A 15,829-nucleotide genomic window follows, 5' to 3' on the forward strand; every position below is an offset into this window, starting at 1 on the left:
ATTAGTTTCTTTAATTTTAAACGTACACATTTATGGATAAGCCTTTAAGCCGGAATCAGAATACGCTTTGAAGATTGAGATTGAAGATTGAAAAATTCAAATTTGACCAATCGAAATGAAAGGAGTTAAAATTTCTTTGTCCTTGTTGGTCAAATTTCAATCTTCAATCTTCAACCTCAATCTTCAATGCGTAGTTTGATTCCGGCCTTATGCCCGTGTCACACTATGCATTGGAGACTAAAGCGGGGAGCACAGACTTTTGCATAACGCATAACATGTAATGCATAAGAAATTTAATCAATCAGAATTCTTTATTTCATGGAAAGGAAGGAAACGGAGGGCTTTGATTGGTACATTTTCTTATGCATTACGTGTTATGCGTTATGCAAGAGTCTGTGCTCCCCGCTTAAGGATTACGAATTGAGGATTAGAATTCAGCCAATTAGAACGAAATGGATTAAACTTAAAATTACTTGATTGGTCGAATTCTAATCCTTAATTCGCAATCCTCAATCTTCAATGCGTAGTGTGATACGGGCATTAGGAAAGTTAACAAAATAAAATCGATTTCGCTCAAAAACAGCGATTCGTATTGGACGAAGAAAATCGAATTTAAAATCGAAATTGAGTTCAACTCTCGGAATCAAACATGGCAACCCCTTAGTGTTTACTACAATAATTTACTTTTTTGTAATGAAATAAGCAGAATTAAACATTTAATGTCTATTTTTCGATATTTTTGTGCCATATAACCTGAAAGGACAGATTGAAGGCACTCTTCTATCGTTATCTGACGATACACGGCAAAAAAAAAATTTTTAGCTGTAAAATATTCTAAAATAACGTAACAACGAGATGGCGAACCGTGTTAATTTCACGTTAAAAAACCTATTGACATCGTACAAGAATTGGATCGTAGCGAATCCGCAATTATTAACAGACATCGAGGCTACCGTCAGATGTTTATCATATTTCAGTTTTGGTTAGTTAACGAGCCATCGAACTTTATTGTTACGTTCCGCTACGATACGTTACTAAAATGTATGTTCTTTGCAGGACAATTGCGCAATTCGACTTTGGTCGTGGAATTGATTTATTCCATGCCAAATCTGATAGTCCTCTGCAACGATTTGCTTATGTACAGCAGTAAACGCCAGCACTTGAAAATACCTCAGTTTGACTCCAAGATAAAAATTTGGTTGACCGTGGTGGAGTACACTGAGACTTTTCTCGAGGTATCAGCTAAAAAATTATGGGGGCCAAAAGGAAAATGGCTAATAATTGTAATTATACAGTTATTTAAGTGAGTATTGGGCCATTCTTTCATTTTGGCGATAAATTAACCTTTAGACTGCTGGCAGTTTTTCGTTAAAATAGTGGTTTTTTCTCGAAATTTTTTTTATATAAGTAACATACCCAAGGTGCAGAATATCGAGATTTGTGCAGAGTCATAAAAGTGGTTTTCCTAGCAAGGAATATACGATCAAATAAAAAAAATTTTTATTTTCTCAAAAATAGTGTATTCCAGAATTCTTGATATTGCTGATTCCAATTTTGAGCATAGATTTAGGAAATCTCGAATCCTAAATGTAATATTGACAACATGAATGAATATAAATGTATAGACTCGTGCAGAGAACTTTCCTTTAGCATACCCAGAGTTAACAACATAGTCGTAAAAGGTTTATACCTCCTTTTTAACATTTCTTTTTTGTTTGGTTCTTAAACTCATTTTTTATATTTTTTTTACCTTTTTCTTGTTTTATAATTTTTTTACTTTTTTATGTTTTTTACTTTTTTTGTATATTTTTCAATACTTATATATTTTTATATATTTTGAGCAACATACACATATATATGTTTAATACAGTTAGTATTTAAAGCCACCAAAAATGGTATTTTAACCCACATTCGAAAGCTACAAAAGTGACTTTCCCGACAGTCTAAAGGTTAATAGCGAATTCAGTCACTTGTATTACAGTTATGTTCATTTCTACTGACAGATTAATTTTAATCTTGTTTTACTTTTGTTTTTTCTAATTCTTAAAACTGGAAAATGATACAAAGTTAAATCAAAATTAAAGTTAATCTAAATTAGAAATGGACAAAGCCTGTGGTTCTACCAATGTAAAGTTAACTTTAATCTCGGTTTAATTTATTCTTTATCTTTTTCTAGGAATTAAAAAGAAATAAATAGTAAGTTAAACCAAAATTAAACTTTAGATCTAGTTGTTTCATCTTTTGGTAAATTTTATTCATTAGGTAAATAATAAAATTACACAATCACATGTACACAGATTGCCAGATTTACCTATGGTTAAAATTTACCAAGAAGTGGAACAACTGGCTCTTAATCTTACATTGATGGAACTGGATTTTAGTCTGTTTTTTATTCCTATACTTGACACTGCACTGAAACTATTTTCTCACTTTAGCCAAACATCAAATTATACATATATTTTACTTTAAGTTCCAAAAATATATATCAATTCAATTCTAAAAACAGATCTTATAATATTGTATATTAAAACTGAGCTGTCATGAAATTAGTAAAGTTAAATGTAAAAACATATAAATATTAAAAAAATTAAATATCCAATAATGATATTGTCACATCATTTAACAAAATATGCATTATTCACTAGTATTATTTCATTATCAAAATTAATTATATTATATCACATTTAGATACTTTATATAAAGCAGCCTTTAATGTGTGCTAATCCAGTATAATATAGACAAAATTCATCAAGTCTCCTTGTTGACCAACATTTATTCTTCCTAGGTCTATATTGCGACTGCTATTAATTTATGTATATAAGGAACGTATAACGAAAAGCCCAGCGATACCGCCTCTTAACAGAGAGAAATTCAATAAAATCGACAATGTGCAATTGAAGGAAGGCTTTATGCTGAAAAGATCGGGCACCGTTGTTAGAAGTGTAAAGTATTCGACTCCTATAGAATTACGAACATGGAAAGCTTTGCCTCCTGTCATAGATGAGAACGAGAATCTAACTAAAATCCAGGAATCTGACAGGGATTTTAAACTAGCTGAGGTTAGTTAAAAAATATAGTACTGTCATATGGTTAATGATTTTAATATAATATCTCAAAAAAAAGTATCTCAATTTATACTGGAATTTGTCAAAGTCAAAGTATTATTATTATGAATCTTATCAGAATATATGTTATGGGTGAAGTTGCTGTATAATGTCAGCATTGCCCATGGCATGTCAGCATTGCACAACTCAATCACATTGTGCAATGCTGACGTTACCCAGGCAATGCCGGCATTGCACACCATGCGGATTTCGTCCGTAACATGCTAATATAAAAAAAGACACAGGTAATAAAATATTTAACTTCTAGAGTCTTTATGTGGCAAAGCCACTGCTTCATCTAGGATGTATGAACATTAGCCAAAACCATTGGCCATCGTGGATATTATCACTTATTATCGATATAGCCAGGTACACAGCATATTGAACTACTATACATAATTGATAAATTGTGATATTTTATGTAATCGAATTGTTATTGTTTATGCAGTTTAAATGTCTTCAATCGTTGCGCCCGAAAAGCATTATTAAGTAAGGAGGAAGAAGAAGAGCTTGTGCGTCGAAGATTGGGTTTACTGTTGTACATTTTGAGATCGCCGTTTTACGATAAGTACAGCCGAAATAAGATAGATGCACTGCTTGATACGATATCTAATTCCGTGCCTCTTGCCAAGTATTTGACAAGTGCCGTTAAAAAGAATTTACCATATATGCAAAGTACATATTTTTACCTGTGGTCGCGTTAACTTACTAATATAAGCTCGCTACGAGAAATGCATAAGTTAAATTATTCATAAATACGAAAGCAGCATAATCTAAGCATTCCAATTTACTACTAATTGGAAAATTATCGAGAAAGAGACTAATGTTATTTTTGTATTTTTCTCTATTATTATATATTGTTCTGGGATGAATTTAAGCGATGGTGTTTATGATTGTTCAGTATATTTTATTAATTTATAAAAATAAATTATATGAAGATCATATAGAAAAGTCATTTTTTTCCTTCAATAGCCATTAATTCGCTCTGATTAATTTATTAGCATTCTGATTAACTCTAGCATGTAAGAGTGAAGTAAAAAGGAGGAAAACTGTATTTCTCGAGTATTTCGACGAATTTTCCCGATTTCTGTCACAACTTTGCACAATTTGAATAATTTTATCATGATTGATAAATAACTTTAATGTATTTTTTTTATTTTTATCAAGCTGAATTTTTTAAAGACTAAACGGTTTAATAAATTCAGCTTAATAAATTTTAATGCTAAGACAGATTATATATCAGTTTTTTGTGATTCACTTATAATGATTCTATGTTATAACATTCATCGTTTATGTAACAATCCTTTTATCGTAAATATCAGATAGGACAAATTGTTACATCACCATTTGTGGTACAATATTTTCTTACAACAATGTATTTTAATATTTGAATGAGATCAGCGATGCGTGATTCATGATCTGCTCGCACCAGTAACTTCTATTTATTGACCTTCATTGCTTAATTGTCAATAAAATGGGGATGGCCTTCTCTCCGCGTCAAATGAATGCGCGGTTGTTTTGATCCTCTGAGAAAGACCGCTGAGCACTATTACAGCGCACGTGCTATGGATTATTACACGTAATTATGATCGGAAGTGCTTGTCTATTTTTTTTTCACGTAGTACCAGATATTTTACACGTAACAGTTCTGGAAAGCCCACCGAGTGTCGTTTTTAGCACGCCGTGAAAGGTCATGTATTATATCTCATCCGGCTGGATGCACAAGGTAATATGTTCCTCTGAAAATTATGAAAAACGGAAATGTACCGCTTCTCAACGCGCTGATGCATTTGTGTGTACATACATATAAATTTCGTAAGTTAAACTCCGTGTTTTATTTGTTGTGAGTCAGTTTCGTTGACAAGAGTGTATACTATGTATTAATTTATTCTCTCTTTGATCTCTGATTTTCAAGATGAATAACGTCTTGCTGTTTGTACTGTTATGCCAGTTATTGCAAACGTTTGTTTTTGCACAGAGTATGTATTATCTTGAATATATATTTATATATATATACATATATACCGCCCATTTGTCACAACGTCATTTTATTAATAAGATCAAGTTTTTAAGAAAATGAATCTAAATGTTTCAAAAAAAAGATTAAAATTTTGTAATGACTTAAAAATGCAATTTTGGTGAAATAACTGATTATAAAGGAACAAAAGTATGTTTTTTTCCTTTGTGTTTTTAATCTTTTTCTGTAAGCGACTAAAAAATGACAATTTTTTAATTAAGTTGTTGTAACAAATAAGCGATATTATATTGCTATAAAACTTGAAAAATGTGAAATATTAATGATAAGCTACAAAATCTTACAATAAAAAATAAAAAAATAGCAGAGATAATGAAAAAATTATTAATTGCGTGAAAAATATTAATGATATACCTGAAAAATTTACAGTAATTTAAATGGTATCAAAGAATTTGTAAATAGAAAAACATTTCTTAATTTATAACATATTTTTAAACCACTACATCAATGTTTCTTGGTTTTATTATTTTCTATAGATGCATGTTTGTGCTCTCCTGGAACTACCTGTCCCAATGGCTATACTGGTGGCATTGACATCAGAGTAGTGAATCCGGTAATATATTTCAGTTCACATTGAAGAAAATACTATAATAATATAACTCATTTGAAATATTTACATTTGTAGAAAATTTAGAATTATCTATTCTACACATAAGTTTTGTATTAAAAAAGTAAATTACTATTTTTACATAAATATATTTAACAATCATTGTACAGTATACCAATATACTATTATATTTTATATATATACAATATATAAAACTACAGTTTTATACTTTTATAGGGAACTTCTTGCTCTACTGGATATACATATTGCTGTCCAATCGACGATGACGACGATGATGACGATGATGACGATGATGACATTCCTTGTGGATATCGAAGAGTTGAATATGCCACGCCAGCGGGACAAGCTCCTTACGGTGCATATCCTTGGATGGTGGCCATTTTAACCATCCAAGGTACTTATATCGGAGGAGGAGTGCTTGTCAGTCCAATACATGTTCTTACTGTCGCTCATAAGGTGGCAGAATATGAGTAAGTTAAAAATTTAATATTAAATTGTAAAATTAAATTTTTGAAGAATATACCTCTTAGATCCGGTTACACTAACAATTAAAACTCTATTTCTTTCTCTCTTTTGACTTTATAAAGAGAGAATTTTAAGCCTCGCTTAAAGTCAAAGTAACGTTAGTTCAATCGGGCCTTATAATAATATCTTTTTATAAACCTTCAAAGGGATTAATTTCTAAAATTCTATAATATGATACAGATTTTTAATATCTTATTTTCTTCATATATGTATATTAAAAATGTGTTACAGTGTTGGCGAGATTATAGCGAGATTAGGCGAGTGGAATTTTAATTCTCAAGCTGAACCTTATCCGACTGTAGATATCGGCATCTCACGAATTTCCTTGCACCGTGAATTTAATTCGAAAAATCTCCAGAACGATATAGCAGTGCTTAGATTGAATTCGCGTGCTCCTATTGCATCTAATCCTAACATTAATACGGCATGTTTGTCAAGTCAAACAGTTAGTCCGGGAACAAGGTATGTATGGATATTTTGGTCTAGTTACTTTTAATTCTGTCTACATTTAAATTCTCTTCTATCAACAAAATACATAATCTACCCTCTATTTTGTATTGCAAATATATTAATTTTTGTATTATCGTTTTGTTAAGGCCCCTGAGTATCAGCCAAGAATTCTGCATTGACGGTAGCGATACAGAATCAGACGGCAGCCTGGCGAAACAGATAGCCACACATACAAGCACGAGCCCATGTACACCCAACTTTCCCTCGGTTACTTTTTAAAACTTCCTTTTTAAAACTTTTCAAAAATTCAGGTTTCATCTTTACGTTAAATTTAGTTATAAGCAGACGTAAGGTATAGGCCAATATTACATGCGTCCATTTTTTATCGTACGACGAATTTTTCAAGCGTGGCTATAAGACAGAGAAGATCTCGGATCTCTTTGTCCTATAGCCAATCGACAGGCTTGAAAATTTGTCGTACGACGAAAAATGGTCTTAAATTGGCCTTAATCGAGTCGTTAATCGCGCATGGACTACGAGCATGTAAAAAGGTGGTCATTTCTTGTGAAAATTTCCAAGGGAAAGAATCGAAATCCTTGGGTGGCTTTCGGCGCGCCGAACACATGTATGTATATGGGCTTGTGCTTGTGTGTAGAATGGGTATAAGAGAGTGAAGCCAATGCATGTTCCTATTGCTAATTGGTTCTGCTATTTTACGATGAAACTATTAGAAGAAGACATTAAAAAAAAGAAGAGATTAGAACGAAGAATTACATTATAAATATCTGTCGTAAAATGGCGACTTCCGACTTATTGGAATTATTGGGCGAGTTCAAAACGACAAAGTAGCTAGGCATGCTTACCGAGCGATTGAATATGATTGGTTGGATCTATAAGTAACAACCAATTATGTTCATTTGCTTGGCGAGCAGGCTAGCTGCTTTGTTAACTTGAACCCATTGGCTCCACTCTACTTATATCCACTCTATTTGCGTGTGTATTACAGTGCTTCGCCACGATAAATCACGAAATAGCTGAACTTATAGGCGCGGAAAAGTGACGTTTTGACGACGAAATTTGTGTTGCATGCCATTTCGTTATTATTTGTTTAATTGTGAAAATGTGATTTGTCTCGTACTTATGACAATCCTAAAAATGGACGGAATCTACAGTTATATTTTGGAATTTTATACATAAAAGTGTATATTTCACTCGTTTCAACAGCTGTCAGACTGTTTCTTGCCAGGAAAAAGGCTCACTTTACGTTCCTTTTACGATTATTTACTGACTGTCAAGGGAGGAAAAGACAATGTTCGTCGATTTTTACAAATGTTTCAAAGCGATCTCATCATTTAGATTTATCCAAATTGTCTTTACAAATGGCATGTAACATAAATTAACGTGTCTTAGTCCTCGCTTCTAACATCATGATTCCAACATGGCCGCGGCGACTACTCAGGAGCCTTAATAAATGCTGAAATGTCCCCCCATATGTATTATAATTTTATAAATACGTCGCGATTACCTAATATTTCATTTTCAATATTTTGAAGGTGTTTGATGTCAGGCTGGGGAAAGAATAACTTTAACGCAAACTCCAGACAAGGTTCTCTAAAAGAGGTAGAATTGCCCGTGTTGAGTCAGACGACTTGCCAAAATGCCCTTCGACAGACGCGATTAGGAACCAGCTTTGTTCTGCACGACAGTTTCATGTGCGCAGGAGGGCAAACGAACTACGACGCATGCACTGTAAGAAATATAACATACTGCCTTTTGCAAAGTAATGAATATTGCATAGCAATCTGAATCACAAAGTTATTTTTTTAATAATTTAACGTATTCATTAATTCTAACACTATCACTATGAATTTTCTTTAAAGGACGATGGTGGTTCACCGTTGGTGTGTCCAACATCAACCGGTCAGTATCAAGTTGTTGGGTTGGTGACATGGGGAATAGGTTGTGGAAATAGAGGAGTTCCTGGTGTATACACTAGTTTGTCTTATTTCCGTTCCTGGATCTCGCAACGATTGAATTGAAAATATACAGCACAGTATCTTAAAAAAATTTGTAACTTATTAATGTATAATCAATATAAAGTATCTTTCGAGATAATTGTCACAGTACTTCCGAAATTGCAGACTATTGTACAAGGAAAAATTATACATGAAACAACAATTAATATGTCTTGTAATTTTCTTTTATAATTGCTTAAATCTATAAGAAATACATAAAAAATATACAGACTTAACATTTAAGAATTATATGGAGGAAAGATTATATAAACATAACGAAGAGATTTGGTACTCTTGCTTATAAATTTGCGTCCTATCTTATAAATTACGTATTACAATCAACGCAATAAAAATTACATATAAATAAAGAGCTTCGTAAAGTGGGATTTTTAAAAAACCGCACTGTCAAATCAATATACAAATGAGATTTAAAAAATACTTAACTTAGATTACATATTTTATGCGATAAATTATGCATCAGTCGCAAAATCTAATTTTGAAATTTTTTCTAAGAAATTTATAGTAAAAATTCGAAATTTTATTATTTATATCCAAGCATATAGAGCGTATAGAGCATCATATAACGTAATATATTTGGTATTAATATGCCTTTGGATTTTAATTTTTTATCATGTATTTTAATTATTTACTCTAAGTAAATTGATGGCAAAGATGAGAAATTGACAGATTATTCGTCGAACTATTTCAGAAAAAGAGGAAAAATTTTTTAATAAATTTTAATTTATAAGATTTCACGAATGTATTAATTTATCAATTATAAGCAATTGCCATAATATGTCATTCAACCACTGCCATCAACTGTGATATTAATGAATTTTATGTAGATACATATTTATTGTATATTTGTACAATAAATCATAACGCATCTCGCGTATTTTACTATGGAGGTAGATATATTTGATAATGCAATGAGAACTCAGACAGTTGGTGCATTAACGTGAGTGTGGGGAACTTGGACGGAGTGAAACGATGTTGGATGCGAAGCGGGCAGTGATAATAAGTGTCCACGTTCCATTTCATTCACTTCTTGCTGCTCCGTTCCTCCTATAGAGCCTGTCGAACGTGCCAAGCTATTACGCTGTCTGCACATGTACGGCGTCTCTCCAGGTGAAGGAGTCTCACGACCCTGTATTATAAAAGTTATTGTCTATATAAATCTTTACAAATCTTATTAGTAAGGCTAATGGACAAGACAAAACGTGAAAGAAATTAATTTTTACAAGAGAGATGTTTGTCATAATATGTGTTAATTAATACGTGTAACATTTCTCTTTTATCTTGTTAGTCAAATACAAATATAAAAATAGAAGTTTATCTACAATTTTGATTTCGTATCATTGATTACATCTTACTGTAACTTGGTTTTGAATTTAGGTTTAAGTAAATACTGTGAATTTGAATGCAAAATTAGTTAATTTTTCAAACAATTAAAATCAAAATTGAAGTAAGTTCGTTGAAGCACAATGCTTTTTTTTCTTTTACAAACAAATATAACTGTACTTTCAAATGGATGAAGTATAGAATTTAGGTTCCCAGACGTAGTAGACAAACTATCGCGATCTATAGTCATATTTGATTCTGATTTTATTCCATCTAAGCTTCGTCCGAAGTATTTTGAACTAGGGTACACAGATGGAGGACTTATATCTCTTTCCATGCTATACTAAGAAATCGAAGAATGTACGGATGATGAATGATGCAAGGACACGAAATTTATGATACGGTACTTACTTGTTTGGAAGGACCACAGCACGTCGCGTGATTGCATGGCTTATCAGTCTTTGGACAATCCAACACGCAATCTTCTGTGGGAGTCTCTTTAATTTCGCTATTAGAATGATACTAGAATGATAGAAAGATATTTTTAATAAAAGTATCTAACAACAAAAATAATTCAAATTAGAGTCAATCATAAGCCATGATTGAAACGTCGTTTATCTGTGAGTCGCAAATAGTTTGGTGAACATTCATCTTACGCATCATTAACTTTGAACAAACGATCGTTAATTTCGCATTAAACGTACATGTGACTCATAGACTTCTTAATCATATCTTACCAACGTAGATAAAAAAATATTAAAATGCATTGCTCGGAATAACAAATTGCGTGCATTTTTATCTAGTTTTTTGCATAAATTTTTCTGTCTAATTCTGTTTTGTTTAGCGTACGTACAGGAACAGATTTTTTAATATTATTGTGTGTGTGTGTGTGTGTGTGTGTGTGTGTGTGTGTGTGTGTGTATCTACTTACGTCAATAAATTCTGGTTGAATAGTCGTCGAGTGTATACCCTCGTTATGGAAAAACTCCTTAACTTGTTCGGCAATTTTCATATATTCTGAAAGATTTCTACATCTTATATGTGCACTAGCTATAATACGATCACCCGCCAATTGCCACACATGGAACTCATGTACAGCTAATACGCCATCTATATTCTCCAACAAACGTTGCTGTATAGCATCGACCTGTACAAATAAATTTACAAATCAGATAATGTATATCATAAATACGTACATGTTACTTTAAAAATCGTGCATTACATACTGCATTATACAAGCCAACAAATATTACCTGAATGTGTGTTGGCACAGTCTGCAATAGAATTAAAGCTGATTCTTGAAGTAACGGCCACACTGAACGCAGAATAAGAATGACTAATAAAAGCGACAGTGCAGGATCAATGTAGAATCTATGTAAAAAAATTTTTTCAATTATATGTTCAAAATTCTTCAACATCTATATACGTGGGTGGTTCAAGTCAAACCGGGACTTTTATTCTCATGAACATAAGAATAAAAAAGGTTTGACTTGAACCATCCTCGTAGAATGTATAGGAATATGTAATATATAATTACCTATACTTCCAATTCGTTAGCCATACAATTAGAGCAGACACAATTACAATGACAGACCCCAATGCATCGGAAAGTACATGAAGAAATACCCCTCGCATATTCATCTGACTTGCATCATGCGAATGGCCATGCGCTCGTTTTACTTGAGGTGTCGAAGGTCTATAAGCTTCGTCATTTTCGTTATCGTCTGTGCCTACCAAAGTGCTTAATCTATTATGACTTCGAGATATACCATGCGAGTGACCATGAGCGCTTCCATGTTCTACAATAATTACACTTATAAGTATCTATCGATATATATAAAATAGGTTACTTTTATCTTATAAGATATATAACATAAAAATCGATTAATTAAATTAAATTTAATCTAAGAAATATTAACTGTATTTTAAATATGTTATGAAATACATTAAATATGACAGATTATTCAGTGTTTCATGAAAAATGCAATAAAATAATAAATTTTTCCTTTTAATAATCAACATTCATTTTTTGAAATTGAATGTTTTTCAAATATTCAATTTGACATCATTACAGTTTGACATCAATAAGATAACAGATATTGATACTTTTTTTCCTTAACACATTTTTAACATTTATATTATACCTCGGACATTGTTCTCTCTTTGCAATCTTGAGATATAAATCCAGCAATTTTACAAAAATTTTATTTCTGTCTTATATTTGCAAAAGGTTTGTATTTTAAATCTTGCTGCAATAATACATTTGTATCTAACCATGTACATTTCATAATCAATTTTATCTTAACTCAAAATAAAATCTTTCGAGCACTAATAATAAGATAACATCGTGACAGTATTGAACAAAAAATCTTATAGGCAAACAGCAATTTGAATATATAAATACTCTTATCCATAATCATAATTAAGTTATCATATGGTTAGATACGAAAGATGATAATTAAGATATAAAATACAAATAAAGTGCTTTATAAATATTATCTAACAGAAAGAGAAAGTGAAAATAGAAATTTCTAGATAAGTATTCTTCTATATATTCTTCTAAATATTAATATACGAATATATTTACGAATATATTTACGAATTTAATATAAACGAATTTAATATAAAGTTTCGATGTGTGATTTTACATTTCTATAATAATAGGACAATTTTAGAGAATTTTTAAAACAAGGATAAATACCTATACGTATAAATACCTATACGTCATATTTATTTATATACTTTAAATAGTTTAAATTTTATCGAAAACAAATAAAACTTGAGTTGTATGATACACGCTATACTCACCATGGAATAAACATAAACCTATCACATTCACTAGCAGACCAAGTCCCCCAACTGCGACCAACAGTTTAGCTTCATGTATCTCTTCTACCTCGATAAATCTTTTACATGCTTCCACAGTAATACTAAAACATAAAGCGACCAAGAACACGGCGTTCACTAGAGCTCCTAATACTTCAGCTCTGGCCCAGCCAAATGTGTTTTTGGACCATTTCTTCGGTGACATCTACAACATCAAAAATTGTTTGAAAGCAATCAACAATATTAAATATTGGCAATAAAATTTTTCAACAAGAGATCTATTTTTTAGCTGCTTTAGCTTTTTGTATCTTTTCTCTTTTTCTTTTTACGTTGGGCTACGTTTACATTATTACTCAAGTGCCATCCAAGTATTATTTTATACGTTTGTTGTTTACCCCTTGTTTTGATAAATAAGGATAATACAATAGGAATACTTGAGGAACATTTGAATGGGAATATAAATTTGTGAAGAGAAAAAGAGAAAAGATGAGCCGTGCAAAGAAGTTGAGTTAAAAAGAACAGATCTAAAATTAAAAACAAACTGCAGAACTTTACCTTCACCGAAAGAAATGCTACCACTAAAGCGGCTACGTCTGACAACATATGAAAACTATCTGCTATTAAAGCCATCGAGTTGGTGACATAACCAACTACAATTTCGACTAAAAAAAATAAAGCTGTCAGCCATAACATTGTCAAAAGACGACATTTTTTTCCTGTGTAACGACCCATGGTATCTGTATAGACCTGAAAACATCAGAAAAATAAGTGTTTGCAGAATACATCATGTGCATTGCCTCAAAATATTCTCCGCAAGAAGCTTCTAATAATACACACTTATTTTTATAACTCTTTGAATCTACAGACGCAAGTGTAAAGAACAACGTAACAAATTGAATAATTCATTACAACGCAAAAGAACAAAGAACAAATACATGTTACGTAAGAAATTATCTTTCTTGTCGACAAATATCGTAATGTCAAGTATCAAATTAACTGATACAGACGAGAAAGTAACGTCGGACACAGAAATTCGTCTTCCCGGTACTCAAGATGAAAATTGATGAAATTTATCACGATGCGAGAAATTTAATGAATTTCTATTCACTTTTGCCTCTGTGGTCTTTGTTTGTTTACACGCGAATTTCAGACGATTATCAGAGCGCGAGAAATGTTCTCGATATACAAGGAAGCAACTCTTATCTCATGATCGAGTTCTTACGATCGAGGACGAGGACGACGAGAGATCACGCGCAATACACACGTGCGCTTCAAAAGTCATATTACACAGTAAAACAATTTCCTTATATATCTATTTGCCATGAATCCGGTAATAGGGGGGAAAGGAAAAAGGAAATGAATATGAGTCACAACGCGGAATGGCAAGAAAGATACGTGATTCATCACGCGGGGAAAGAATAGACCTGTTTTTTTTTTAGCTGAAACCATTTGCAAGTTCACCTTTTCTCCTTTCTTTCTCCAAAGTGGAGAGAAAAGAAGAAAAATTAAACCGTGCAAGAGGTTTAGCTAAAAACAACAGGGGGTCGATTGTATATCTTGAGATAAGAAAATGACAAAAGTGAGCAAATTTATCAGGTATTGATCAAAGAAATTATGACTATTCTTCTAAATTCGCTCACTTTTATAATTTTCACTTCGTTTCAAGATACACAATTGACTCGCAGCTCTAATCATGTGTTGCAAATCGAGAAACCTTTGATGTCATCGAAAGGACTACGTCAAACCTGTTCTTTTAATTGAACCATTTCACGGTTCATATTTTTTTTCTGAAAAAAAAAAAAAAGAAGGAAAGATGAACCGTGTAAAAGGTTCATTTAAAAAAAAAAAGCCTAATCATGCGTCGCAAATCAAAGAATCTTTGAGGGTTACATTAAGATGGGATCACATTAAGTCTTTTTAACCGAACGTCAGATGAACTCCACGCTTTCAACGCTTTCAAGAGAAAAGGAGGAAAGATGAACTGTGCACAAAGAAGTTCAGCTAAAAAGAACAGGCCTATTTTGCAACGAAAGACATCCGGTTCTGGGAAAAAGTTTTTGTAACCAAAAACGAGCTCTCGAAGATAATAGAAGAGCGTTGACATTACCATTTCAGTGTCCCGATATGAATATCCGGACGTTAAGTCTGTAATGCGTAATTAATTTACAATTCTTCGGGCGTTTCGCAGATACATGTCGCGAAATGTATTCTATATGTGTACGGTATAAAGTTGTACACGTACACACCCATATACATATTTTTGCCAAATGAAAAGTGGTTGATAATATCAATGATTTCCGATTATCTCCAGGGTATCGATCATGTAACTTTTTCTCTAACGCAGAAAGCGTGAAGTGAAAATTTTTTATGTGTATATATATATATATATCATACATATACATACATATCATAAAAAATTTTTACTTTTCATGCTTCCGTTCTAGGGAAAAAGTTACATGATCGACTCCCAGGACCCATCAATTGACACTCCACGGGAATTTATTATCCAGGATGATGTCATCGTTAGCGTCTCAAATCAGCAAGGAAGCCAAAAAAAAAGGTCGCAAGGACGATGAAAAAAAAGAAAGTACGTTTGCCGCACTTACCTTCGAGGGGAAAATTCGTCGCGCCCGTTCGCCGTCTTTGCCTTCGCGTTCGCCACCGATCGTTCGATTTATCAAGTGACCCTAATTGAACACGGCGAGTGAAGAACGTTCTTGGACATGTTCCGTCGCGCGATCACGCGTACGCACAAAGCGCATCGCTGGCAGGTACAGAGAAGGCACACGACAAAGACTCACAACGCACTGTAGCGCTCATGGCTAAACTGATTTTCTCTTTTCCACGTTACGGCTACGATAAACAAGGCAGACGAAGACGCTGACCTGCGTTCGTAAAACTCCGTGAAGTTTGCGTTCTGTTGATCGACCAATCGCGCGGCGTCTTGGGAAGAATTGGATTTTCT

General features: G+C 32.6%; 2 protein-coding genes across 2 annotated transcripts; one reads left to right on the top strand and one right to left on the bottom strand.

Annotated features, from left to right (window-relative positions):
• The first annotated feature begins 578 nt into the window (after window positions 1–578).
• On the top strand, window positions 579–8,849 carry Pex16 (peroxisomal biogenesis factor 16). Its single transcript, XM_018452411.1, has 10 exons — window positions 579–982; window positions 1,057–1,303; window positions 2,786–3,059; window positions 3,373–3,473; window positions 3,553–3,779; window positions 5,616–5,692; window positions 5,924–6,177; window positions 6,464–6,694; window positions 8,236–8,431; window positions 8,563–8,849. The coding sequence occupies exons 1-10, from the start codon at window positions 856–858 to the stop codon at window positions 8,719–8,721; spliced, it is 1,893 nt and encodes a 630-aa protein (XP_018307913.1). The 5' UTR covers window positions 579–855; the 3' UTR covers window positions 8,722–8,849.
• Window positions 8,850–9,276: 427 nt separating this feature from the next.
• ZnT63C (solute carrier family 30 member 1) lies at window positions 9,277–15,829 on the bottom strand. Its single transcript, XM_018452409.1, has 8 exons — window positions 15,471–15,829; window positions 13,420–13,611; window positions 12,847–13,069; window positions 11,576–11,837; window positions 11,292–11,409; window positions 10,970–11,185; window positions 10,450–10,560; window positions 9,277–9,844 (listed from the first exon to the last, which is right to left on the bottom strand). Exons 2-8 carry the CDS (start codon window positions 13,594–13,596, stop codon window positions 9,635–9,637), a joined length of 1,317 nt encoding a protein of 438 aa, XP_018307911.1. The 5' UTR covers window positions 13,597–13,611; window positions 15,471–15,829; the 3' UTR covers window positions 9,277–9,634.

Source organism: Mycetomoellerius zeteki, unplaced genomic scaffold (genome assembly GCF_001594055.1).
Source record: "Mycetomoellerius zeteki isolate Tzet28-1 unplaced genomic scaffold, Tzet1.0 scaffold345, whole genome shotgun sequence".
In the NCBI taxonomy this organism is placed as follows: Eukaryota; Metazoa; Arthropoda; class Insecta; order Hymenoptera; family Formicidae; genus Mycetomoellerius; species Mycetomoellerius zeteki.